Source organism: Trichosurus vulpecula, chromosome 3, assembly GCF_011100635.1.
Source record: "Trichosurus vulpecula isolate mTriVul1 chromosome 3, mTriVul1.pri, whole genome shotgun sequence".
Classification (NCBI taxonomy): Eukaryota; Metazoa; Chordata; class Mammalia; order Diprotodontia; family Phalangeridae; genus Trichosurus; species Trichosurus vulpecula.
Genome location: NC_050575.1, coordinates 166,611,023 through 166,637,866, shown reverse-complemented (window position 1 = coordinate 166,637,866; position 26,844 = coordinate 166,611,023). Strand labels below are relative to the sequence as shown.

The window sequence follows — 26,844 nt, the reverse complement described above, 5'->3', positions numbered from 1 at the left end:
TGACTAAATCTGGACCCCACACAGTCCATTCCAAGAGCTCTGCCCTTCTTTTTCAAAGTTTTCAGATCTTCAGCTATGACCTTTCTGTCTGGGTTTTTATACCACAGGAGAGGCAGGGTGGCATAATGAATAGAGAGATGGCAGCTTTGGAGTCAGAAATTATTATCATTACCATGGGATCACAGATAGAAAGCTTGAAGAGGCCCCTCGGGACATCTACTCTGACCTCTTATGTTACAGACAAGGAGGGATACTGAGGTCAGGGTAGTCGAGTGATTTGCCCAAGGATACAGGAAGACCTGGTTCAAGTCCTGCCCCGACACGTAGCACTGTTTGACCCAGAGTAAGTCAATATCATAGGTATTCTAGTAATGTAAGGTGACAATCTTCATTGGTTGAGAAAATTCTTTAGAGAGAACTTCTACATGAAAATAGATTTGGTCCCTCCCCCCCTGAAAAATTTTTTTTTTGTACTATCACCTCCTAAGCAGGTACCATCTAGAAAATCTCTAACTTGGAGATTCTGGTTTGAGGAAAACTAACTTTCATCCTCTACTTTCTCAATGCAGTGATTTGGAAATTTTCCAAAAAGGGTTGTTTTGCAGGGAGGGATAACTATACTTAAAGAAAGAATGTTGGAGCAGCTAGGTGGCTCAGTGAGTAGAGCACCGGCCCTGGAGTCAAGAGGACCTGAGTTCAAATCCGGCCTCAGACACTTGACACATGTACTAGCTGTGTGACCCTGGGCAAGTCACTTAACCCCAATTGCCCTGCCTTCCCCCCTCAAAAAACAAACAAACAAACAAAAAGGATGTCATTCACTTCTGGACTTCTGAATCACCTTTCCCCCATTGTTCTTTCCAATGTCCAATGCGTTCCATGATTCTCCCACTTCTCTCAATCTCACTTGTCTGTTGCCCTACCTAGAAATATGAGGTGACTTGCATCTCAGTACAAAAAAACCTGGAGCGTTCTTATCCTCATCACCGGTTCAGAGATTGCTGGGACCTGAAATTTTTCTTTCCTAGGCTTGGAAAGAATAGCTTGGGAAATTTTCCCATCATTTGAACTGGGCAGGAAAAGATGGGGTCCAAGAGAATGATCTTTTTAACAACAAAAGCCAGAATCTCTTTTCCCTTCTTTTTGGGAGGAATGGAGGGAATGGAAAGAGGACGAATAGACAGACAGGGGAGCTGCTCTCCCCCAGGGTTTAGCGGAGAGTTAACTTCCCAGCCTGTTATGATTTGTAAAAGAGCTTAAAGGTAGAAAGGAAAATCCTTTCTTAGATTCAGCAGCTTTCACTAATCAACTGCAACTCTAAATGTCACTGCTTGGCTGATTGTGCCGTCATGTTTCACCTCTTCCTATTATATCAGCGAGCTGGGCCCAGGAGACTAAAGGCAGGGTTAGTCTTCCACAGAGAGACAGAGTCAGAACCCAGGGTTCAGAGCACGAAAGCTTGTAAATCAAACTGTTAGCTTAATAGCATGTGCCATTATTCTAAACCAGTGGGGCTGAAACCAGCAGCCAGATGAAAATAGTCTATTTGTCCATACTTTAGTGACTGAACGACTATGTAATATCAGTAGTTGTTGGTGCTATGGAGGAGAGACAAAGTCTGTTGGAGAGAGGGGGCATATAGGGATTTAGGCTTAGGCAGGCTGCCTTGGGTACCTTAGGCAGATTCTTTAGCTGAAAGAGATCTAGGACCATTAGTTAAAATACTTCTGGACTTCAGAATTGGACCAGAGCAAGAATTCTGAACCTGGGGTCAGTGAAATTTATTTTTAAAAAAATATTTTATAACAGCGTTTCAGTATAATTGGCTTTTTGTAATCCTTTGTATTTTATTTTATACATTTTAAAACATTATTCTGAGATGAATTCCATAGGCATTACCAGACTCCCAAAAGGGTTCAGCACACACACACACACATACACACACATACACACACATACACACACACATACACACACATACACACACACATACACACACACATACACACACACATACACACACACACACATACACACACACACACACACACACATACACACACACTCTACTTCTAGCTCAAATCTTGTGTGCTCTGAAGCCCCTTTTAGCTTGGGCATTCGACATTCAAAGACCTCTTCCAGCTTTAATATTCCGTGTTCTAAGACCCCTTCCATCTTTTTGTGGTCTTTTTCATTTGTAATAGCTTATGTTCAAAGGACCTTTTCAGCTCTGACATTGCATGAATTCTATGATTCTTAGCTCTGTGGGCAAGTACAGGGAAGTAAGGAGAGCTCTGAAGGTCCCATAGCCTCATGGTGCATGGGGACAATGCCCATACTTTATTTCTGTGTCTGACTGAGGTCAAATAAAAGGAAATGAGCTTTAATTGTAGCAAATGAGAGTTCAGTTAGACATGAGGAAGATACTTTTGACACTGAGGATAACCACACAGTGGAACAGGAGCCTCTGTCCTGGGAGACCTTTATAAAAAGAATAAACCATATGGTTTGGATTGACTCGAGTGTCCTGCTGAGATCTGTCCTACAGAGGTTTATGCCAAGAGTGCTTGGAGTGGGGGATGCCTCTCACTCTGTCTTTAGGCCCAATGCCTCAGTATTGCTCCCCTGTTGCCAGAATAAGGTTGGTGTTTCCCAACCCTTTTCAGCCCATGACATCCCTAAGATCTTGCCAAGAAACACTAGGATATCTGGGAATGGTGCTCATCCCACCCCACTCTCTCTAGCCACCCACTGATCCAGCCACCTGTCCATTCTATAGTCATAGGATGCTTAGTGCTGAAAGGGACCCAAGAAAACATCTAGTTCAATGGCCTTGTTTTACATATGGAGGAAAATAAGGCTTAGTGAGGGGTTATGACTTGTCCAAGATCACACAGCTTGTCAGTAGCCAGATCCAGGGCAAAATGCAAGAATCCTATTAACTGGTCAAGGGTTTTTGGTACCCTATATTCCCTATTCTGGAGCACACAAACAACCCTATGAATTTATCAGCTCTTTTCTTTTCTTTTTCCACCACAATCACCTCCCATAGTTTCTAGGGAGACATTTGTGAAAGAAAGTGATACTGAACACCGTTGGGGAGAATCTACAAAGGGCCCATCACATTGTGATGCAATCAATAGAAACCGATGAATTCTTTCCCCCAAAATCCTTTGATCTGAGAGGAAAGGTCCTGAGATGACTTTTGGCCCTGGGTTTTAGCACTCTTATGAATGCCTATTCTCACTCCTCCTTTCCTTAACACCTTTACATTCAGTGAACTTTCTTTTTCCAACAAACTTTTTTAAAATTGAATTTTATCTTATTTTCAAATAAAGATCTGCCTGTTCTCTCCTTCCTACCTCCCCTCCACCCCACTGATTAAGCAAGAAAAACAAAACTCCTGTTACAAACAAAATAAATTTCTGCATTGGCTACGTCCAAAAAAATATGTCTTGATCTTAAGTCTTAAAACCATCATCTCTCCATCAGGAGAAACTCATGTTTCATCATGAGTCCTCCTCTCCAGTAAAGTTGTATTTCAGAGTAACTCTAGCCCTACCCTTCCACTCCTACTGGCCATTACAGTATGGCGAAATGGATGAAAAGCATCAATTAGGTACTTACTATGTGCCAAAGCTTGTGTAAGTGCTGGGATTAGAAATTTTGAGAATATAGGTCGACGATAGGACTACAATCAGTTGTAGAAAAAGAGAGAAAGTCTCAATTCTGACCATACCTCTGCATGTTCCTGGAGGCAGGTGGAGGAGTGAGGTTTGGCAAGAATGAACTCCAGAGAGGGATTGTTTATTCTCCATACCTTGGTCTCTCCCACTTCAGACACAAGAGAGACTCCTGGACAGGACTGGGGGCAGGGGTGGGAGCGGGTGGTAGATTCTTTCAGAAAAACATTGCCATTTATAGACTCACTGAGTTTTTGGAGAAGCAAGTTTGCTAACTTGTGTTGACCCAACAGAATGAGCGTGCTCCCCGCGCCCCTGCCTGCCGCTTTTCTGTGTGAAAGGTGTTTAATTATTTCTGACAGAGTTCAGTTTCGACATCTGTTCATGAGAGGGGAGAGTCCATTTAGGTTATCCATCATTGTGACAGGTTTAACTTTTTTTGGAAAAGATTTTTTCCCGTCATAATGGGGATGGGGGATTGGGAGTGAGAAGAAGGGGGAGGGGGCTGATAAACAGGGAAAAGAGAAAGAGGTTGGGGGAAGGGGGCAGAGTTGGGGGATGAGGGGGGAAGTGATCTGCAGGAAGAGTACAAAGCCTTGCTGATACTCTGAGCATACAGGCAAAGCCAATACCAGTCCTGTTAAAAGGGGGATAAAAAAAAGAGTCCTTGGGCTACACTACTCCTAGGCTAATTCACTTACAATGGCAAAGCCTTTACCCACTGTAAGTGAGAAAAGGAGAGAGGGACAAATATTCCCAGGAGCCATTGTTGCTCTGAAAGCACTCACAGTCCCCAAAGTTGCTCCCAAATCTGTTTAATGGCTAAATGAATGGCAGTTGGCAGTGGAGCTGGGGGAGCTGTATGAGGTGCCAAGAGGAGGCTGTGGGCAGAAGCACATTTGAGCTGTGGAGGCAGAACTCTCCATCTCTACAATTCTTTAAATATGATACACCCTCATTATTCTGAGATGCTTTTCATAGGCAGAGTAAGTACCAGGAGAGTTCTTATGATTCCTTGAGCCTATAAATTGAAATAAAGCATTCCTACCACCCTACTTTGGCTACAGGATCATGGTGGGAAAAAATAGTACCTGACAAGAGTCCTGGGTCCTGGTCCTAGCTTCACCTTTCATTCTCAGTGCAGCCTTAGGCAAGTCATTTGATTTCCCTGCTCTTAGCTTCCTCAGATAGAAAACTGGGATATCAGTCAGTCTCTGCTTTTTTTTTACTGCTTGGGGTGGAGAGGGGAAGTTGTATTGTGAAGACAAAATGAGATAGTTGTGTTTTGAAAAAAAGTTTTAAATGATACACAAATGCTAGAGGTTACTATTGCAATATAGTTGTTGGCTGAATAGAAGCCAAAAACTAGAGTAAGCATACCTGCATCGAAAACTATGCATTTCCTGAGGTCAGATTGGATCCTATTCTGATTTTCTCTGAGATAAAAACACTCAGAAGGAAATTATATTTTTAAAATGGATGTCCTTTCATTGATGCATTCATACGTGCCTTCAGGAATTATTAACTGAGGCTCCTACTACGTGCAAGGGTTTGGGAAATCTTTCCCAGAGGATAAACAGAAGGACTCTTTCATTTCTTTTGTTGGAGGGAAAAGAATCTGAAACACTATTGAATATTATTTCCATTGCTACGTATGTGTCCCAGATCATGGCTGGATGGCTGGAAAGGGGTGGACAGAGGGATCTCATAGGGGTGGGGGGGGGGGACTAGAGAGGGAGGTTAAAGTTGGGAGTGAGGGAAGGATTAAGGGCAGTTCACTCTGGTTGAAAAAACTGTTGCCAACCTTTTTATAACCAGAGCACCCCAGATGGACCAGTCCTTCAAAGTGCAGGTGGAAAACCAGAGGAAAAGAGAGAAAAAGGTGACAGAAAGAGAAGCCAGGAAGGAGAGTGTGGAAGGTATTAAAGCTCTGTGTATGTGAGAAAGAGAAGTGATTGGTAGTTTTTCTGAAAATGAAAAAAAAATCAAGAAAGACAGAGACTGAAAAACGGATGGTGATGTAAAGGTCTGGGGTGAGAGGAGATTTAAAACGGCTGCTCCCCCCTCCCCGTATCTCGTGTGACTTCCACAATCTGTTCAACAGCGATCGGTCATGTTCTTTTCTTGACACTACCTGCAGCAGCGGCTCTGTGCTGACAGGCAGCTGGGGGAGATGATCACTGACATATGCTAATGGATCTGACTTAGGCAGGACATAAGAGGAAAACATCAAGGTGGAGCAAAACAGATTTCTCCCATGAAACTCTGCATCTTGTTCAAGTGCATTAGCTTCAGGAAACCACCATCCCTCCTCATTGCTTAAATTGCAGTTTAGTCGACAGAACAGCCCCCTGTTCTCAGCCCACAATGAGGGCTGGGAAAGATTTCTGCTGCCTCCCGTTTCCCCAGCACCAAATCAGGCTGGGACTTTCGCAAACTGTGGAGCCATTGCCTGGCACCCCAAGACTGTTGCCTTTGCTCTAAATAATACCCCTAACTCTTAGCTAGTACCTTATTTTTCCTGATGTTTAACCTCCCACCAACAATTGACTAGGATGCGTGTGCTCCCACAAGAGGACAAGAAGTTGAGTTTAATACAAGGAACCATTGCCTGAGCATGAAATCTTAACTGTGATACTTATCTAGACCAATTTAGGTGAGTTTTGTGAACTCGCATCAAAATCTAGTGACCATGGATTCTCACCTTCACCAGGGACACTGTTAGGCAGGCTCTTTAGAGCATCAGCAAATGTGTGAGCTTTCTGGAAACATAACTCCAGGGCAAGGCAAAAAGCCTTCTTGACTCAAATGAACCCATCACTGTCGGGAGGTTTCCCCGAGAGTTGGAATAGCAGGGCCTCCTTGTACAGACCTATCCCTTTCCAACATTGAGTAGGCCACATTTGCAATGAAGGAGCAGTGTTCATCACACAGTGGGCACTTAATGAATGCTGCCTGTTGTTGCCGTAGGGCAATTGTTTATAACTCAGTGAAAATTACACCTAGGAATGGATAAGGTAAGAAATGGCAAGTGGCATTTTGCTCTAGCTGAGCCTGGCCAAGAGAGAGAATATACCAGAGCCATAACTAGCACGGGGTGAGTGGAGCTTTTTCCCAGGGCACCAACATCAGGGTGGAGCATGCTTCTTCCTCCTCATCAAACCCAGTCCTTGTACCTTGCCTTGTGCAGGCCTGTTTTACATCCTCTACATTTTTGGCAGGCTGTATGTTGTGCAGGCCTGCCTTGTGGTCTTCCCTGATCCATTTTAGTAGCTGCCACCCCCAGGCAGCTATTGCTATGATATCTTTCTCTGCCCCAACTTCCTAGAGCACAATCATGGTCACACTCTCCTTCTTGACACTTCACACCCAGTTGTTTTTGTTACCTCTCTAGGACTTACTGACCTTTTGAAAGTGGGACATGTGCCAAAGAGGGTCCAGTTTCACTGGTGGTTTATACTTCCTCAGCTGACAGGTCCTCGTCTCATAGAACCTCCCAAGGGTGACCTAGGAGAAAGTAAAATGGAAAAGAATGATGAGCCATTCTTGGAAAGAGGACTGGTTGCCTAGAGAGGAAGCCAGATGTAATGGAGGGGGTCCAGATCTGAGAACTGAGAGACCAAGGTTGTAGTCACTAAATCACTGGGTCACTTCACTTTTCCAAAAATCTGTGACATAGCTGTGCTGCCTAAATGACAGGGTTATTTTGAAGCTCAGATGGAATTTAGGCAATTTGAAAAAAATAAAAGCATCTGAAGAAGGTAGGGGATTATTATTATCGCAGTGCTACAAAACAGATTGCTCCTTATCTCAGGAATGTTTTTTAAAATAAATCCCTGGTTGTTTTTATCAGGTTAGCATCAGATTTTAACAGATAGCATGTTCTTACTGGGTCCTTCCTGTGGAGAAGGAAGACAGGAATTGCTGTTTTGGGGATGGTCCTATCAAAGCAGACAGTTGTCCATGTGCTCAGGGTGCCAATAAAGGCCCCATACCCAAAAGAATACCCTATCCCATGTCTAAAACTGTATGACTAGAGCTTCCCTGCTTTAGTCTAAGGTGAAATACTCTCTGTTAAAAAGCAAACTTTTATCAGTCACTTACACCTTAGTACAGGGTTGGCAACATTTCAAAAGCAGAATTTCAAAGGGGTGTTTTGTTTCCTTGGCTTGGGGGTAGGAAAGCTGTGGCAGGAAGTCCCCTATGCTCAAATGATACACTCTACCCATTAGATATTCATTGGGTTAACAAGCTCTTCTTTTAAAATGCAATTATTATCTGGGATTGTTCAAGCTTATTAATCATTCATACCTTAATGTGAATTACTTTAATCAAGTAACTAGATTATTTTCCTCTTAACACCCACTCTGAGAGAATGGAAATTTTAGTTGGGGGAAGGGAGTAGATAGACTTGGGATGATGGGATTCTTCAACGGGCAAGCTAGGGTATCAGACTTTGGACACTGAGTCAATTAGTCAGTGGAAGTTTTATTGTCACTGAGTTTCAGAAAATGTGTTCAAGAAAAGATTTGGATAAGAGGGCAAGGGAGAATGAAGGGCACTAAATTCCTGAGCAGAGTGGGGAGAGATCATAGATTTAGAGCTGGGTACCTTGTGGCAGCTAAGGGGAGCAGTGGATAGAGCACTGGCTTTGGAGTCAAGAAAACCTGGGTTCAGATTTATTCTCAGACACTTGCTAGCTGTGTGACTCTGGGCAAGTCAATTAACCTCATTTGCCTCAATTTTCTCATCTGTAAAATAGGGATGATAATAGCACCTGAACACCACCCCCCCACCCCAGGTTGTTGTAAGGATCAAATGAGGTAGCTGTAAAGCACTCAGCATGGTGTCTGGCACATAGTGAGAGCTATGTAAATGTTAGCTATTATTATTAGAGACCATCTAGTCTACCTCTCCCATTTTAGAGATGAGGAAACTGAGGCCTAGAGAAGTTAAGTGACTTCCCACAGTCACATAAATAGTAAGTGACAGAGACAGGATTTGATTGCAGAGCTTGTGTTTTCCAGAATGCTGCCAAAAGGGAAAGCCACAGTTCTAAATGAGAAAACTAAGGGTGCCAAAGACAATAATTTCAGGGTTAGCAGAGGACTGGCCCCAGTGGTACTCGGGTAGCTCAGTGGTTTGAGAATGGGTATCAGACAATGGGGTGAGGATGGGGTATGATGGGAAGGGTGAACAGTGGCCTATCCCCTATCTCTGGGGAAACTTTTTTAGTGGTCTGGCACCCTGGAAGAGAGGACCACTTCCCCTCCTGCCAAGCAGCAGCACTAATTGTTTCATACAATTTGGCACTTGCTTATATTAGATTTAGTTCTTTATTGTATAAACTCTTTGAGGGCAAGAACCAAGTCTGATACTTCTTTTTTAAAGTTTGATTTTTTTAATTAAAGGGGCCATCTCTTGACTCACTTCTTTTTTTTATTTTTGGAAGGGGGGAGGGCAGGGCAATTAGGGTTAAGTGACTTGCCTAAGGTCACACAGCTAGTACATGTGTCAAATGTCTGAGACCAAATTTGAACTCAGGTCCTCCTGACTCCAGGGCCGGTGGTCTACCCACTGCACCACCTAGCTGCCCCCCCCCAAGTCTGATACTTCTTTTCCTCCCCTACAGTACAGCCAATCAATAATAATTTCTGTGATATTGAATAGTATTGTTGTTCGGTCATTTTCAGTCGTGTCTGACCCTCCATGACCCCATTTATAGCTTTCTTGGCAAAGATACTGGAGTGGTTTGCCATTTCCTTTTCCAGCTCAGTTTACAAATTAGGGAACTGAGGCAAACAGGGCTATTTGACTTGCTCAGGGTCACACAGCTAGTAAGGTCTAAGGTCAAATTTGAGCCCTGGTCTTTCTGACTCCAGTCCCAGTACTCTATCTACTGTTCCATGTAGCTACCCCGAATGGTGGTGGTAATATTCTTTTACATTACTTTCTAATTGTTTCATATGGGTTAAGTCTTTTCTTTCCTAAAAGATTATAAACTCCTTGAGGGCAGGGGCCCTTCACATACTTCTGTCTCTGACCAACCCCTTTCTAAGGCTATGGGTACATAGCATGCCCATTTAATAAATACTGGGTGAGACTATAAGATTTAAGGCTGGAAGGGATATTAGAGATTACTCGATCTTACCCTCTCATTCTGGGAACCCGGGGTTCAAATACTGCCTTAGACACTTACTTAGCTGCATGACCCTAGACAAGGAAGGAAGGAAGGAAAGAAGGAGGGAAGGAGGGAAGGAAGGAAGGAAAGAATGGAGAGAAGTAGCAAGGGAGAAAGAGAAGAAGGGAGAGAGGGAAGGAAACAAATGAGTCTACTATGTGCCAGGTACTGTGCTAAGTACTTTACAAATATTATCTCATTTGATTCTCACAACAACCCTAGGAAATATATACTATCCCCATTTTACAGTTAAGGAAACTGAGGCAGACAGAGGCTAAGTTTTTTACCCAAGGTCACAGGGTTTGTAAGTATCAGAGGCCAGATTTGAACTAAAGTCCAGGCCCAGCACTCTATCCATTATGCCACCTAGTTGCCTCTAAGCGGACAAGCCACTTAACCTCTCTATGCCTCAGTTTCAGTGAGGGGAATTGTATTCAATGGACTCTAAGATCCCTTCCTATTCTAGATCTATGATCCTAAAATCCTATTGATTTTACACAGGTGGTAACAAGTCTGAGACTTGAACAAAATTTCCCTCAGTCCAAATCCATCTTGGAATTAGGTCATATCCCTCTTTCCATTTGGAACATGCCCTCCTTGCCTTTATCACTGTCACCTGTTTAAGGAGGTGATATATCATCCCCATGAATCTACCTATAGATGACCTGCCAATACTTTGGATGCACAGATGGTCCTCTGCAGTTTCAAGAGTATAATTGTGTAACTTTAGTCAGAAATGAGTTTAACAGCAACTATGTTTTCTCCTCAGAGTCACCTGAAATTATATTTGGGGCAATGCCATTCCGAATTCCTTATTTCAGCCTAATAATCTCTGTTTAAAGGTCCTCCTTTGGTGACTTTTAATCCAGTCCTGGGAACAAATATATGTGACTATTTCATCAGTTTACCCAAAGTGCTCATCACTTCTACCATTTCCCTTTCCCTCATGGTTGGATTGAATGAGATAACGTGTTTTTCTTTGAATGACTGCTTGTTGGGAATGCTATAGAAGAGAGTCATTCATCGGATAAGGAGTTGGAAGAGATTACGTCTAAGGTCTCTTCTAACTCTAGGAATTTATGACTCCATATAAAAATTAAAAACAATTTGTTGCAAGGATTGTTTTCTCTTTGTATTTGGGGATGGGTTGGGGTAAAAAGGAGGAGGAAGAGGAAGAGGAGGAATATCACTGAAACATTTTTTTGAATGCCCAAAAGAGAATTGAATGAAGTTTAGAAAGAAACTCAGGCAATCAGAACAGCTTTGAAAATAATATGTTGAATTTAATATACACTTTTAAAGAAAGCAACCTATATATACATAGTAGAGATTCACATTTTCACATATAATCCTCTTTTTCTGTTCTATTTTGAATATGGAAATGTCATTTTTCTTTGTTTGGGTGTTTGTTAAATTCAGAATAAAAATGAAAAATTTTAAAGCATGCAACAATGTTCTGGCTCACTTTTGTGGCATTCCTAGATTGCAATATTATGCTGTATCATTCCTGACTTAGAGACAGATGGTAAAGGGCTATTCATGAATGGGAAAAGAAGGTAAAAAAATATTTATTGTGTCTGCTGTGTGCCAGGCATTTTATAAATATTATCTCATTTGATCCTCACCAAGTTATCCTCATGTGCTCTTATTATCCTCATTTGACAGTTGAGGAAATTGGGGCAGACAACATTTATGTGAATGAATTGTCAAGGATAACAAAGCTAATAAGTATCTAAGGCTGGATTTGAACTTAGGTCTTCCTGGTTCCAGACCCAGTGCTCTATTCACTTCATCACTAGCTGCATAATTTATGAGGCCACAATAATATATATCTAGAATGCTCAGTGTTAGAAATCGCTTATTCCACCTTCTTTATTTTACACCTGGAAAAGGCACAGGATGGGAGGTGACTTGCCCAAATTCACACAGCCATTTAGGAGTAGAGCTAGACTGATGGCACACTCTCCCCCACCTCCCACCCCAACATTGCTTTTCCATTTAGATACCTACATTGTAAAACTGAGAGAAGCTTGATGGGAGGCTATGTCAGTGGGAGACTAGGAAATCAGTCCTGAGCAGGTATCCATGGATTTCTAACACACCAGTCTGGGTAGCCATAAAATAACTGCTAATTAAAAAAAAACCTGGGCTTTTGCATTTGGGCTATAAAACATAGTTTGTAATGACAATTGTCCCATTGAAACTGGTCATTATCACATTAACTTGACTCTTCCTTGAGCCATTAACTAATAAACTAATCATTGGCTGCTCTAAAATGTTATTATGGTATTCCATTCTTTAATGTGCTGGCTTTTCAGACTCCTGAGGGCTAGCATTAGATAGGAAAAGCCAAAGAGCAGAGACAAGAGACTTATGCTCACGCTGGTCAATATATCCAGTGGAGGGAAATGGTCCTCTCTCTGGCTGAGTTGGTTAGTTTTTGAGGCTTGAGGCTTGCTAGTTGCTGAATTTTGTGTTGCCTCTTTTTAGAACTTCAGAGAACATCCTTTGAGGAGGACTACTTTCCCTTCGTATTCCCACCCTACTCCAAGAATATTAAACACATTTTTTTGTTAAGCAATGGAGCTCTATCTTAACTAAGCAAGGATGAGAAATCTTTCTAATCAGAGAGAAAAAGGATATGGTTAGAACATCAGCGAAAAACCATATGAATAGTAGACATGGGTCACCAATAGATGATAGAAGGATTCCATTTTGTACAATCCTTTTTTGGCCCAAGGTACAGGCACTGACTGGCAAGAAGTATTTAGAGGAAAGAAGGTAGCCATTGTAGAGGTATTGGGGCTCCCAAGTGATGATGATAAGGAAGAAGAGGCAAAGGCTGTTGGGCAAGTGCCCAGGATTCCTGAGATAAGCAAGGTTACTTACTTCATAAGCTGTCATGATCTAATGGTTCCATTTAGAGACCTGCAAGGACCAGAAGATGAGAGAGATGGGGTGCAGATTGTGTGCTTGGGGTGGGGGTACCAGAAAAAGGGCTCAATCAGAACCAATAAGAAGATGGTGAGTGGCAAGATGCAGATGCTCTCCTCCCTAAATTCCCAGCTATACTCATACTCCTGGGACTTCCTCTATCAGTACTGTGAATTTTATTTATATGAGATTGAGAGTACTGGCACTGTTTCTTTGATTATGGGACTTGATTATGAGCCCAGTTTCTATTCATTCATTACATTTTGTAATGAGAGTCAGCATGACATAATGGATAGAGAATCAGCCTCAAAGTCAGGAAGACCTGGCTAGGTTCACATCCTATCTCTGATATAAACTGACCGTGTCACCCTGGGCAAGTCACTTATCTTTTCAGATGCCCCAGAAACTCTCTAAGACTGTAAATTGCACAACTGTTGCAATCTTGCCTTGATGGAGGGAATTTCCTCACTGTGAGCTGCTTATGCCAAAGAGATCATAGATCTAGATAAAAAATAGTTTTGAGGGGGGGCAGAGCCAAGATGGCAGCTGGAAAACAGGGACTTGCTTAAGCTCTCCCCCAAATTCCTCCAAACATCTGTAAAAAATGGCTCTGAACAAATTCTAGAGCTACAGAACCCACAAAATAACAGAAGGAAGCAGGTCTCCAGCCCAGGACAGCCTGGATGGTTGCTGGGAAGGGTCTATCACACCATGATAGGAGTGGAGCACAGCCCAGAGTGGGCTGCACCAGGACAGATCAGGCACTGAGCAGATCGGGCAGAGCAGGTCTTGGGGCTATGAATCACTGAACTGTAGCAGTTACCAGACTTTTCAACCCATAAACGCCAAAGACAACTTAGCAGGTCAGTGGGAAAACTGCTGGATTGGGGTGGGACAATTGTGTGGTGGACCCCAGCCCCAAGGGCGGCGGAAGTGGTGCAGGAGTGGTGGCAGCAGCAGGAAGCTCCAGCTGCTGCCAGAGTTCCAGCTGCAGTTGCTTCCAGTCCCAAGCCCAGGGGAGGAATCAAGTGGCCCATCAGAACAGGAGTGCAGGGAGCGCTTTGTTGGCACAGAGGCAGGGTTCTCTTGCTTTGCCCTGCTTGGATCTGGGTCATGGTTCTGGTTGGCAGTTCTTGGGGGAGGAGGAGTGCTGGTGTGGCAGAGCTTGCTGTGTAGAAGTAGCTCTGAAAACAACAGTGCAAGACCCCTGAAGCTTGGGACAAAGCACTCACCACTCTGAAGGCAGTCATACCCTGACAAAAAGCTCAAGGGTCAAGTAGTTGGCTGGTAACATGAGCAGACAGTGCAAAAGGGCTCAGGCTCAGAATCAGACTATAGAATCTTTTTTTTTGGTGACAAAGAAGATCAAAACATACAGCCAGAAGAAGTCAACAAAATCAAAGAGCCTACATCAAAAGCCTCCAAAAAAAAAATATGAATTGGTCTCAGGCCATGGAGAGCTCAAAAAGGATTTGGAAAAGCAAGTAAGAGAAGTAGAGGAAAAATTGGGAAAAGAAATAAGAGTGATGCAAGAAAATCATGAAAAACAAGTCAGTGACTTGCTAAAGGAGACCCAAAAAAATACTGAAGAAAATAACACCTTAAAAAAATAGACTAACCCAAATGGCAAAAGAGCTCCAAAAAGCAAATGAGGAGAAGAATGCCTTGAAAGGCAGAATTAGCCAAATGAAAAGGAGGTCCAAAAAAACACTGAAGAAAATACTACCTTAAAAATTAGACTGGAGCAAGTGGAAGCTAGTGACTTTATGAGAAACCAAGATATTATAAAACAGAACCAAAGGAATAAAAAAATGGAAGACAATGTGAAATATCTCATTGGAACAACCACTGACCTGGAGAATAGATCCAGAAGAGATAATTTAAAAATTATTGGATTACCTGAAAGTGATGATCAAAAAAAGAGCCTGGATATCATCTTTCAAGAAATTATCAAGGAGAACTGCCTTGATATTCTAGAGCCAGAACGAAAAATGGAAATTGAAAGAATACACCAATTGCCTCTTGAAAAAGATCCCCAAAAGAAAACTCCTAGGAATATTGTTGCCAAATTCCAGAGTTCTCAGTTCAAGGAGAAAATATTGCAAGCAGCCAGAAAGAAACAATTTAAGTATTGTGGAAACATAATCAAGATAACACAAGATCTAGCAGCTTCTACATTAAGGAATTGAAGGGCTTGGAATATGATATTCTGAAGGTCAAAGGAGCTAGGACTAAAACCAAGAATCACCTATCCAGCAAAACTGAGTACAATACTCCAGGGCAAAATATGGACTTTAAATAAAATAGAGGACTTTCAAGCTTTCTCAATGAAAAGACCTGAGCTGAATAGAAAATTTGACTTTCAAATATAAGAATCAAGAAAAGCATGAAAAGGTAAACAGGAAAGAGGAATCATAAGGAACTTACTAAAGTTGAACTGTTTTGTTTACATTCCTACACAGAAAGATTATATTTGTAACTCATAAAACTTTTCTAAGTATTAGGGTAGTTGAAGGGAATGTACATATATATAGACAAAGGGCACAGGGTGAGTTGAATATGAAGGGATGATATCTAAAAATAAATAAATAAATACAATTAAGGGGTGAGAGAGGAATATATTGGGAGGACAAAGAGAGAAATAGAATGGGGTAAATTATCTCACATAAAAGTGGCAAGAAAAAGCAGTTCTATTGGAAGAGAAGAGGGGGCAGGTGAGGAGGAATGAGTGAATCTTGCTCTCATTGGATTTGACTTATGGAGGGAATAACATACACACTCAATTGGGTATCTTACCCTACAGGAAAGTAGGGGGGAAGGGGATAAGAGAGGAGGGATAATAGAAGGGAGGGCAGAGTTAGGGAAGAGGTAGTCAAAAGCAAACACTTTCGAAAGGGACAGGATCAAGGGAAAAAAACTGAATAAAGAGGGACAGGTTAGGTTGGAGGGAAATATAATTAGTCTTTCACAACATTACTGTTATGGAAGTGTTTTGTATAATGATAAATGTGTGGTCTATGTTGAATTGCTTGCCTTCTCAAGGAGGGTGGGTGGGGAGAGAAGAAGGAAGAAAATTTAGAACTCAAAGTTCTAAAAACAAATGCAACTGGGAAATAAGATATACAAGCAATGAGGTACAGAAATCTGTCTTGCCCTACAAGAAAATAAGGGGAAAGGGGATAAGGGGAGGAGTGGGGTGACATAAGAGAGGGCAGATTGGGGAAAGGGGCAATCAGAATATATGCCATCTTGGGGTGGGGGAGTGTAGAAATGGGGAGAAAATTTGTAACTCAAAATCTTGTGGAAATCAATGTTGATAACTAAAAAAATATTAAGTAAATAAGAAAAGCAAAAAAGTTAATACAGAGAGAAAAATAGTTTTGAATAAACATGCTTTATGTTCATGTGTTACTAAGAGTTTATTGTTCTAGGTAAAGAACATCAACTAGGAGAGAGCTAAAAACAACCAATTTAAATGATCCCATAGATTAGTTCTGGGTAGAAGCAAAATTGAGATATACTGATGTTAACAGAGAGAAGTTCCCCCCAATTTAACTTGGTTCATATGTAAAGAGGAGGGTAATTAAGGAGTCTCACTGAGGAGCATAGATACACCACCTCTAAGCCATGGGTTACATAGAGAAATGTGAGAATCATTATTATTAATTTGAACTAAATTTAGAGAAGGTTAGTTTGAATTACTGAGAGATCTGAATTACAGAATTTTTAAAGAAAGAAATGCCATTTTATTACTTTCATAGATGCACAGTAACTTTAGCTAGTGACAGTAACAAAGGACTAAAGATCCTGCTCAGTCAGTCTGATGAAGTCTATGGTCCTTTCTCAGAATATTGCTTTTAAATAAAAGAAGGAAATGTTAAATTTCAGTTGGTCAGTCAGTCAGTCAATAGACTTTTATTAAGTACCTACTATATGGTATGTGTCTCAATAATCTGCTAGCAGCTTCTGTGGAGGTGTAAGATCCACCAACAACCAGCACCCAGAAAGCTGCCAACACAGGTCCTTTTGATTGCTTTACTTAAGGAAAGCAACATTAAGGGGTTAACAATCTTACTTTAATCCAGCATACAAATAACATCCACCTAGTTCAGGTGGAAAAGCCAGCACCCTAAATTACAGACCAAATACAATTCAACATCTGGGTGTACAACTGGGGAGCTCATTATAACGGCTGGCCCAGAGTCATGCGCCACTCCTGCTGTGTCTCAGAGCTCTGAGAGAGAACGCTAACCTCTGCGCTTATATATCCTGTTCAGGGCTTGGAGGGCCCTGACCTCACCCAGTCTGGGCGTGGAGAAGTTCCACACCCCCAATATCACATCAGTTACAAATCAATGGCTCCCAATTGTCTCAGTGCTGAGAAATACAAAAACTACCCACTTTATCTGCCCCATTCAAACAAAGGCCAGAATTATTAAAGGTCAACAGCAAAAAGCCCCACCTTAACTACTACTACTACAGTATGCTAAAGGTTTGGAGATACAAAGAAGGAGGAAAAGAAAAACAAAAAAATTCTTGCTCTCAAGAAGCTCATAGGCTAATAATAATGGAGGAGATAACATGCAACCAACGATGTGCAAACAAAATATATACAGGATAAATTGGAGATAGGCAATAGGAGGAAGACATGAGCATTAAGAGAGATCAGGAAAGGCTTCTTGAAGAACATGAGATTTTAGCTTGGACTTAAAGGAAACTAGGAAAGCCAGGAGGCAGAGATAAAAAGGGAGAGCATTCCAGGCATGGAGAACAGTCAGTAAAAATGCCCAGTCTGGTGATGGAGTGTCTTCTGTGCAGAACAGCTAGGAGGCCAGTGTCACTAGATCATAGGGTATGCAAAGATGACTAAAGTCTAAGAAGACTAGAAAGGTATGTAGGGGCCAGGTTGTGAAAGTTTCTGAAAGCCAAACAGAAGATTTCATATTTGATCTGGGAGGTGATAGGGAGCCACTAGAGTTTATTATTTAAAAAAAGGGAGAGAGGTGACCTGGTCAGTTCTGAGCATTAGGATGATTAATTTGACAACTGGAGGGGAGAGAAACTAGAGAGTCAGGGAGACCAATCAGCAAGCTATTGCAATAGTCCAGGGGTAAAATGATGAGGGTCTGCACCAGGGTAGTGGCAACGTCAGAGTGAAGGGGACATATACAAGATGCCATAATGATAAAAATCAACAGGACTTGGCAATGGATTGGATGTGAGGGGTAAGAAAGAGTGAGGAATCAAGAATGACACCTAGGTTGTGAGCCTGGGTGACTAAGAGGATGGTGGTGGCCTCAATAAAAACAGGGAAGTTTAGAATTAGGGAGGGTTTGGGGGAAATAGAATGAAATCAGTTTTAGTCTACAGGACATCCAGTTTTAGATATCTAATAGGCAGTTGAAAATGCAAATCTGAAGGTCAGAAGAGAAGTGAGATCAGAGAATCATCGGCATAGAGAAGATAATTGAAACCATGAGAAATCATATAGAGGAAGAAGAGAAGTGGGCGTAGGACAGAGTCCTTGGGGATACCTACCCTTCATTGGTGTGATCTCCATGAAGATCCAACAAAGGAAACTGAGAAATCTGGAAGTCAGCACAGGTAGTGTTTTCATCACTACTTCAGAAGAGAAAGGCAAATGTGGAAAGTGTCCAGTTGGTTAAGGAGATGATGTTTAAGAGGAGAATTTAGATTTCTAGTAAAAGTTTAAAATATAGGAATGATAGGCTCTTGATCGGGGATGGAGTGCCCTTAAAAGGAAGGGCTGGTAATCATGTATTTGACTAGAGTCTTACAAATCTAATCAAGATCTTTAAATCAGAGCAGAAGGAGCAGGGAGAAAATTGCCTTGTAGTCATCATACCAAGAAAAGTAGCTATAATGTAGGATAAAAGAGAAAAATAGCACTAAAGATGCTCAGAAACTCACAGAAGACAAAAAGCCAACAACAAAACTCATGGCAGCAGATGGCCATGAAAAAATGCTCAAAATGGGTTACAAATAAGGTGAACTAGAGAAACATGTAATATTATGACAAAATTCTGCAGGGGAAGTCAGCTCAGCAAGTATGAGAAGCACTCAGGATTGAAATTCTGAAGATACAAATGAAAAGAATTACAAGGAGGAGGAAAAAAAAAAGTTGTTCAAAGAGACATAATAGAAGCACAGGAAATACAATGACCAAATTGGACTTTAAAAAGACATTCACAAAAGACAAGGTAAAGGGATGAACAAGCAGCTAGGTGACACAGTGGACAGAGTTCCAGGTCTGGAATCAGGAAGACCTGAGTTCAAATCTGGCTTCAGATCTACTAGCTACGTGACCCTGGGCAAGTCACTTAACCCTGATTTACCTTAATTTCCTCATCTGTAAAATGAGCTGGAGAGGGAAATGGCAAACCATTCCAGTATCTCTGTCAAGAAAACCCCAAATAGGGTCACGAAGAGTCGGACATGACTCAATAACAGTAACAGCAACAACACAGCACCAACTCAAGTCTTTCTAATTACCATTCTAGTGCTCTTTCCATTTAGAAAGGTATATATTCCAATTTTTTTAAAAAATAGGAGGTGAGGAATGGAATGAGAACATAGTTTGCAAATGTTAGTCCAGAGCTCTTAACTTTGATTACCAGTAAGATATTGTTTTACAACATGTTATTAAAAGGATAGTTAATCAACATACAGAAAAAGGAAGCAGTGAATACAGAGGGCCAGCATGGCATCATGAAGAACAGATCATGTTGTGCCAAGCTAATCTCATTTCCTTTTTTGATAGGGTTATTGGAGTCACCCATCAAGAGAATGCTGCCTACTTTATTTACTTTGTTTCGGCAAAACATTTTTGCAAAGTCTCTCATATTTTTTGTGGACAAGACGGAAAAACCTGGGTTACACAAGCATATCATTAGGTGAATTCAGAACCAATTGACTGGGAGGATTCAAAGAGTGCTCCTTGCTGGTTCAATATCAACTTGGTAGGCTAAGGTCTTCCTGGAGTATTCCAGGAAATATCCCGGAGTATTCCAGGGATTAGTGGTTGGCCCTGTGTTGCTTTATATTTTTATTAATGACTTAGGATAAAGGTATGGATGGCATATTTAATTAAATTTGAAGAAAACATAGTGCTGAAAAGGATAACTAATACATTAGATGAAAGTCAAGATCCAAAAAAAGATCTTGACAGCCTAGAATGGGGGGACAAATCTAATAAGCTAAGATTTCCTAGGGACAAATGTTAAGTGTTACGCTTGAGTTCAAGAGCTCAACTTCACATATGCAAAGATGGGGGAGGCATTTAACAATGTCCATAGCAGTTTGTCTGGAAAAAAAACCCAGGGATTTTAGTGGAAAGTCACTATGAGATCTTAGGTTATATTAAGGGAGGTATAGTGGCCTTTTAGTTTGAGTTGTAGCAAGGGATTATGCAGGCAGCAACATGTTCCATAGCTTTTAGCTCCCTCATACCAGCTCTGAACTCCAAGTCCACCACCTGCCTCTTGTGTAACCATGTCTGTAACCAAGATGAAACAGGCCATTTCTTTCACCAAGAGCTCCCTGGCTGGTGGCATCACTGCTGTTACCGCTGTTATTTCCAAGGTCATGGTGGCTCCCGTGAAGAAAGTCAAACCACTATTGTAGGTATAGCATGTGAGTAAACTAATTGCTACTGATAAATAGTATAAAGTCATAATAGGTTGCATAGGTCCAAATTCCAAAGGAACAAGGGATGCTTTCCTTCTAGCAAGGTAACTCAGTAAATGTCATCAGATATTTATTTCCTTACTAGGCTTTTAACTTGGCCTTTAAGGATAAGTAAGCAGGTGATTTCTGGAGAAGTGGACAAGCACAAACAGTTTTGGAGGTACTTTGCTGATAATCTTACCTCTGCTGGTGCAGCCAGAGTCCCTTCTCTCTATACTTTGGATTCTATGAGAACCTGCTCAGTAGCTGATGTTAGGGAATCTAGCACCAGAGAGAAGTCAAAGGCCTGGGAGAATCCCTTTGTGAAAATTATGAAGTATGATGGAATTTGTGGCTTATATCAAGGTTTCAGTGCAGCTAGGTGACGAAGTGAATAGAGTGTTGGACCCAAAGTCAGAAAGACTCCTCTTCCTAAGTTCAAATCCAGCCTCAGACACTTACTTGTTGTGTGACCCTGGGCAAGTCACTTGACCCTGTTTGCCTCAGTTTACTCATCTGTAAAATGACCCAGAGAAGGAAATGGCAAACCACTCCAGTATCTTTGCCAAGAAAACCCTAAAAGGGGTTACAGAGAGTCAGATATGACTTAAAAATGACTTAGTAAAATCGAGGTTTCAATGTCACAGTGCTATTATCTTTAGAGAAGCCTACTTTAGAATCTGTGATACAGCAAAACGTGTGCCCCTAGAGCCTAAGAACACTCATACTGTGGCAAGTTAGATGATCACACAGTGACTGCTGTAGTAGATGTGGTCTCCTGTGCCTTTGATACAGTAAGGCAAAAAAGATGATGCAGTCTGGGCAGAAATGAGCTAATATCACGTCCATTGGGACAACTGACTGCTGGAGGAAGATTACTAAAGGCAAGGTGGCAAAGCCTTCTTCAGAGGTGCCTGATCCAGTGTTCTTAAGAAGCACAAGTGGGGCTTTCATGCCTGTATGATGAATTAAAGAGAGTCACTTAAATACCTCCTAACTAAAAATGGACCATGTAGAATACTTTACCAAACTTAGCATTTTGGATCACTGAGCTTCAGGAAATTCTTGTTGTCTTTTTCTCCAAGCCATATCATGTTTGTAGAGAAAGCAGGAAAAGTTCTTGGGAAAAGGGACTCAATTATTGCAATCTATTATTCACACAATGGAACTGATGACTTGGTATATTGATTCTGTTGGTTTTGGGAGAATAACAGGTACCCTGCATCCAAGGAAGCAGACCAACTTAAGTCATCTAGTTTAAATACTCTTTGGTAAACCACAAACTTACGTTTAAGTATTTACTTTTTGATTTTTTAAAAACTCATGTCTCCCATTTGTACTTAAGCGCTATAACATACAATTTTGCACAGCTGAATATTTGGCAGTTATGATGATGTGTGGTGGGCATTCTGCTGTAAAATGGTAAGTACACAGAACACTTTAAGACTCCTGACATAATAACTGGATTATCCAACATGGTTTGCTTGTGGTGGATTTTGGTTTTATGAGCACAGTAAAGGTACTGAATTTAGATTCATCACAATAATAGGTGTTGGATTCAATAGATACAGCAGAATATAAGTTAAGATTCATTGAGAATAAATTGTACTTATAGTATTCCCTGCCTAATGTCCGAATACAAAGAAGCCATGATAGGTTTATGGAAGGAATATTGGCTTTCTACCTCTCTTGCTATCGCTAAGCTACACAGATTCTTTTAGGCCACAATTCAGAAATGCGTTCCAAACAGCATCTTTTTTAGACAAAGACACCAAAAACCAGAGAAATGAAATGATTTATCTATGGTTGGTTACACAACAAATAAATAGCAGAGTCAGAACCAGCACTCAAATCCAGTGCATACTACAGGAGATCTCAATAGTACCATGAATACAGGTGTAGCTTTGTAACATGTGGAGTATTGTGTAACAAATAGTTACTTTGCTGCAATAGGACTACATGCAAAAAGAAATTATTTAGAAGCTAACAGTGGGAAAAGCTAGAGCATAGGGTAGTACAGAACAGAATAAATTTATAATTGTGCTTTTCTGCCAGTTATGTATATTTTCAGACAGGTACCCTCATTCATTCCTTAGTAAAAATAATTTTCCATTAAGAGAGTTACAGTGTCCAAGAAGTAGGACACTGTACAGTCTCGTTATGCTTTGCCCTGCTCAGAACACATCTAATGTTCATTTCTGGGTGCTACATTTCAGAATGACATTGACAAGCTAGAGTGTGCGGAGAAGGGCAACCAGGATGTTGAAGGGCCTCAAGATCATGGCATACGAGGATTAGTTGGTGGAACCAGGGATGTTTAGGCTAGAGAAGAGGTTTAGGGAGAACAAGATCAAAAGGACAAGATAGTTCTCTTTAAACATGCAAAAGGCTATCTTGTTGAACAGGGATTAGACTTGTTTGACTCTGCTTAGGAAGGCAGAAGGAACAATGTGTGGGCATTACAGAAAGACAAATTCCATTTTGATGTAGGGAAAATTTTCCTAACAATTACAGCTATTTAGAAATGGAGTGGGTTGCCTCTAAAGGAGGTGGATTCCTTCTGTAAAAAGTCTTTAAGCAAAGGCTAGATGATGACATCAATGTAGATGACCACATTGGATATGCAATAGGAGGGATTCATATTCAAGTGGGAGCCTCTTCGGTCCTTCTCAACTATAAGATGCAGAGATTCTGTGAACCAAATGCTAGCTCAATCTTTCCTGGGATGATAAGGAGATTTGAAACCATGTCATATGAAGAATTATTGACATTTAGCCTGGAGAAGAGAGGACTCGGGAAAGACTCATCTTTGTGAGTTCAAATCCGGCTTCAGACATAGATGACCCTTGAAAAGTCACTTAACCTTGTTTGCCTCAGTTTCCTCATCTGAAAAATGAACTGGAGAAGAAAATGGCAAACCACTCCAGTAGCTTTGACAAGAAAACCCCAACTGGGGTCACAAAGAGTCAGACATGACTGAAATGACTGAACAATTTGTCTTCAATTGTTCGAAGAGTTTTCATGTGGAGGAAAGATGAAGCTTATTCTGCCTGGCCACAAAGGGCAGAAAATAGTACTTGTGGACAAAAATAATAGATATAAAGAGGAACTTATTTTTTTTAAAAAATTAGAACTTTAAAAATGACTTTCAGAAGGTAGGAAGTTCATGCCTTTTGATGTGTTTGATTGGGAGTGAAATGGCCATTTGTTGGGGATATTATGGGGGAGGATTCATTTTCAGGTAAGTATTGAATTCCAAGATCTCTCCCAACTCTGAGTTTCCACAATTCTATGGGAAAAAAGCTCTATTTCTCCTAGGAGAATGTACGCCCTTTGAGGGCAGAAACTTTCTTTTGTTTTGTCATCATATCCCAGCAAGTAACACACAATAAATCCTTTTTAAATTGAACTGAAATTCTGTTCTTCCTTGAATCTCTCACACATTCCATTTATATCTTTTCAGGGCATGGATTGTATTGTAATTTATATTATAATTGTTTGTGAATGTCTTATTTGCCACTTGTTGACCGTAAGCTTCATCAGAACTGGACTATGTCTTGTTTCGCCTTTGTATTCCTAGGGCCTAGGACAATGCCTGGCACGTAGTAGGCCCTTAACAAATATTAAATTGAATGGATTCTAGCAGTTAGTTCCAGGCTTCCCGTAATGAACAGGTAAGAATCAGTTGTTAATCGGCGGCATCCTGTTGGTGACACATATTGAATGTTGCCTGGACAGCCCTGTGATAATTTAATTGGTTTAACTTGCTTCACAAACACTTTCTCAGAAAGTACAAAAGTCATTCCTACCCTAGTGCAGGTCAAGTGGTTTTATTCTTTGACCGTCTGTCTTTCTTTGACGACAGAAAGGCCTTTCAGCATCTAGGAGGGTAATAGAATGTAAGCTCCTTGAACATTGTACATAGCAACAGCAACACTGTGCATGATCACCTATTGATTGACTTAGATCTTTTCAGCAATACAATGATCCAAGACAATTCCAAAAGACTCATGCTGGAAAATAGTATCCATATCCAAAGAAAGAACTGATGGAGTATGAATGCAGATCGAAGCATACTATTTTCACTTACTTTAGTTTTTTGTGTTTTTTCCCTTTTGTTCTTTTTCTTCTTTCACAACATGACTAACTTGGAAATATTGTACATGTATAACCTATATCAGATTGATTGAGGAGTGGGGAGGAAAGAGAGAGAGAGGGAGAAAAATCGGAATTCAAAATCTTATGAAAAATGAATGTTGGAAGTTGTCTTTACACGTAATTGGAAAAAACACAGTTTTTGTGACAATGAATAACACATAGTACATTAGCATTTGGAATTTTACAATTTTACAATTTACAATTTTAAAAAATGATATAAGCTTCCTGAAAGTAAGAGTTGTTTCATTCTTTATATTTGTATGCCCAGTACCTAGTGCAGTACCTGATACATAGTAGACACTTAATAAATGCTGGCTAGATATAAAGAGAAACATATTTTAAAAATTAGAACTCAAAAAAATGACTGTTTCAGGAGGCAAGGAGTTCATTTGACTGATCATTCCTAACATCAATTAATATTCTATTTTAGCACAATGCAGAAGCTGGAGGACACAAAGATGAAACAAGACCTAGATGATGCCCTCGAAGACCTTACACCTGAGTGGGGAGGAAAAAGGCATTCATAAATAATTATGTTATGTCATAATAATACATAGAATAATACACAAAAATAGAACAGGACTTGGAACCAGAAGGAGACTTACTATAACATGACAAAAGAATAGGCTTTGGAGTATTCGGTTCTAGTCAGCAGAGAAACAAAGAACTTGACCCTTTCCCCAATGAAAGTAAGTATCATAAGGGCTTGAATTAGCATCTTGCTTTACCTTGGATAACAGTGTCATGGACCGGCTATGATGAAAAACAACACTGATGACAATACGTGACAGCACACCTCCCCCACAGGTTTGTATTTAAAGGTGATTTCCAGCTTTACCTTGTTTTTTTTCTCCTTTTTAATGGCCTTTTGGGCTGCTTTTTGTTCCTGTATCCATAGCTGCTGGTACTTGTGCTGCATCAGATCAAAGAAGGGCGTGGAAGGCCTAGAACAAAGAGCCCAGACATAGTTTTAGGAAAAAGCAAAGCCAATCACTGGGTCTTTCCACCCCACCTCCTTTTAAGTACGTGCTGGCCAATCATTTTCTCATAAATGCCTAGGGGTTAGGGGACAGCACAGGCAGGGCAGCCTGTTTGCAAACTATTTGGGAAATCTACCAAATGCTGGTCATACACACTCCCATGATCTCCTTCCTCATTGCTATAAAATCCACCATTTGGAACTTTGTGAATCATGGAAAAATTGGATTCCACATGCCAACCCCCTCCTTCTACAAGACTCCTAATTTCTGCATACAGGGTGAGGTTTGAATGCCACCAGAGATAGAAGAGCCAGCTACTTGTTACTGCTGATGAGCCTTTGAAGTAGAAGGGGAGAAAATAGACATTTTAATTAAGGTCAGTCAACTGCCCAAATGACTCTGATCCATGGAGTCTTGGGGAATCTACATCAGCCATCCAAGCTGCCTGAAGAAGCCCCTAGAATAAGTGGCCATATCATGGGGGATAGTTTGTAGATGGTCTCTATTGTGGTCAGCAATTCATAGAATAATGACCCAGATCTGGAAGGAATGTTAGGAGCCATCTAGTTTAACCCCATTCATTTTGCAGTTGAGGAAACTGAGGTCTAGTGACTTGCCAAAGTTCATACAGTAAACCCCAGAGAATAGATTTAAACCAGGTCCTCTGACTCCAGAAGTAGTGTGCCTTCCATTGCATCATACTGCCTGCCAACAGTGAATTCTTATGGCAGACAACATGGAAAAGGATGGTTGTTTTTGCCTTGATGAAATTATAGGGTCACTGGAGATGTGACTACAACTGGTACTGGACAGTGAATGGGCAGAGAATACTATTTTTGATAAAGACAGGATGGTGTCCTAGAAAGGACATTTGAATAGGGCTGGTGGGACCTGAGTTCTAATTCCAATTCTGCCATGAACTAGTAGTGGTACTCTAGGTAAGTCATTTAAACTTGCTATGGGAGCAGCTAGGGTGGCACAGTGAGTGGAGCACTGACCCTGAAGTCAGGAGGACCTGAGTTCAAATCTAGCTTCAGACACTCAACATTTACTAGCTGTGTGACCCTGAATAAGTCACTTAACCCCAATTGCCCCAGAAAATAAATAAATAAATGAACTTGCTGTGTATTGATTTCTTCATCTGCAAAATTTCTACCCTGTCTCACAAAGTCAGAGGACTATGTAGAATTGTGCTGAATAGTCATAAAACACTATACAAGTA

General features: G+C 41.0%; 1 protein-coding gene across 1 annotated transcript in view; it reads right to left on the bottom strand.

Annotated features, from left to right (window-relative positions):
* Positions 1-26,844, bottom strand: part of CFAP77 (cilia and flagella associated protein 77) — a 193,529-nt gene that overhangs the window by 34,154 nt on the left and 132,531 nt on the right. Inside the window, exons 4-5 of the mRNA XM_036748125.1 lie at positions 25,481-25,586; positions 7,089-7,190 (exon numbers count right to left, since the gene is read on the bottom strand). Coding sequence (XP_036604020.1) covers positions 7,089-7,190; positions 25,481-25,586 — 208 coding nt within the window. The remainder of the gene's footprint in view (positions 1-7,088; positions 7,191-25,480; positions 25,587-26,844) is intronic.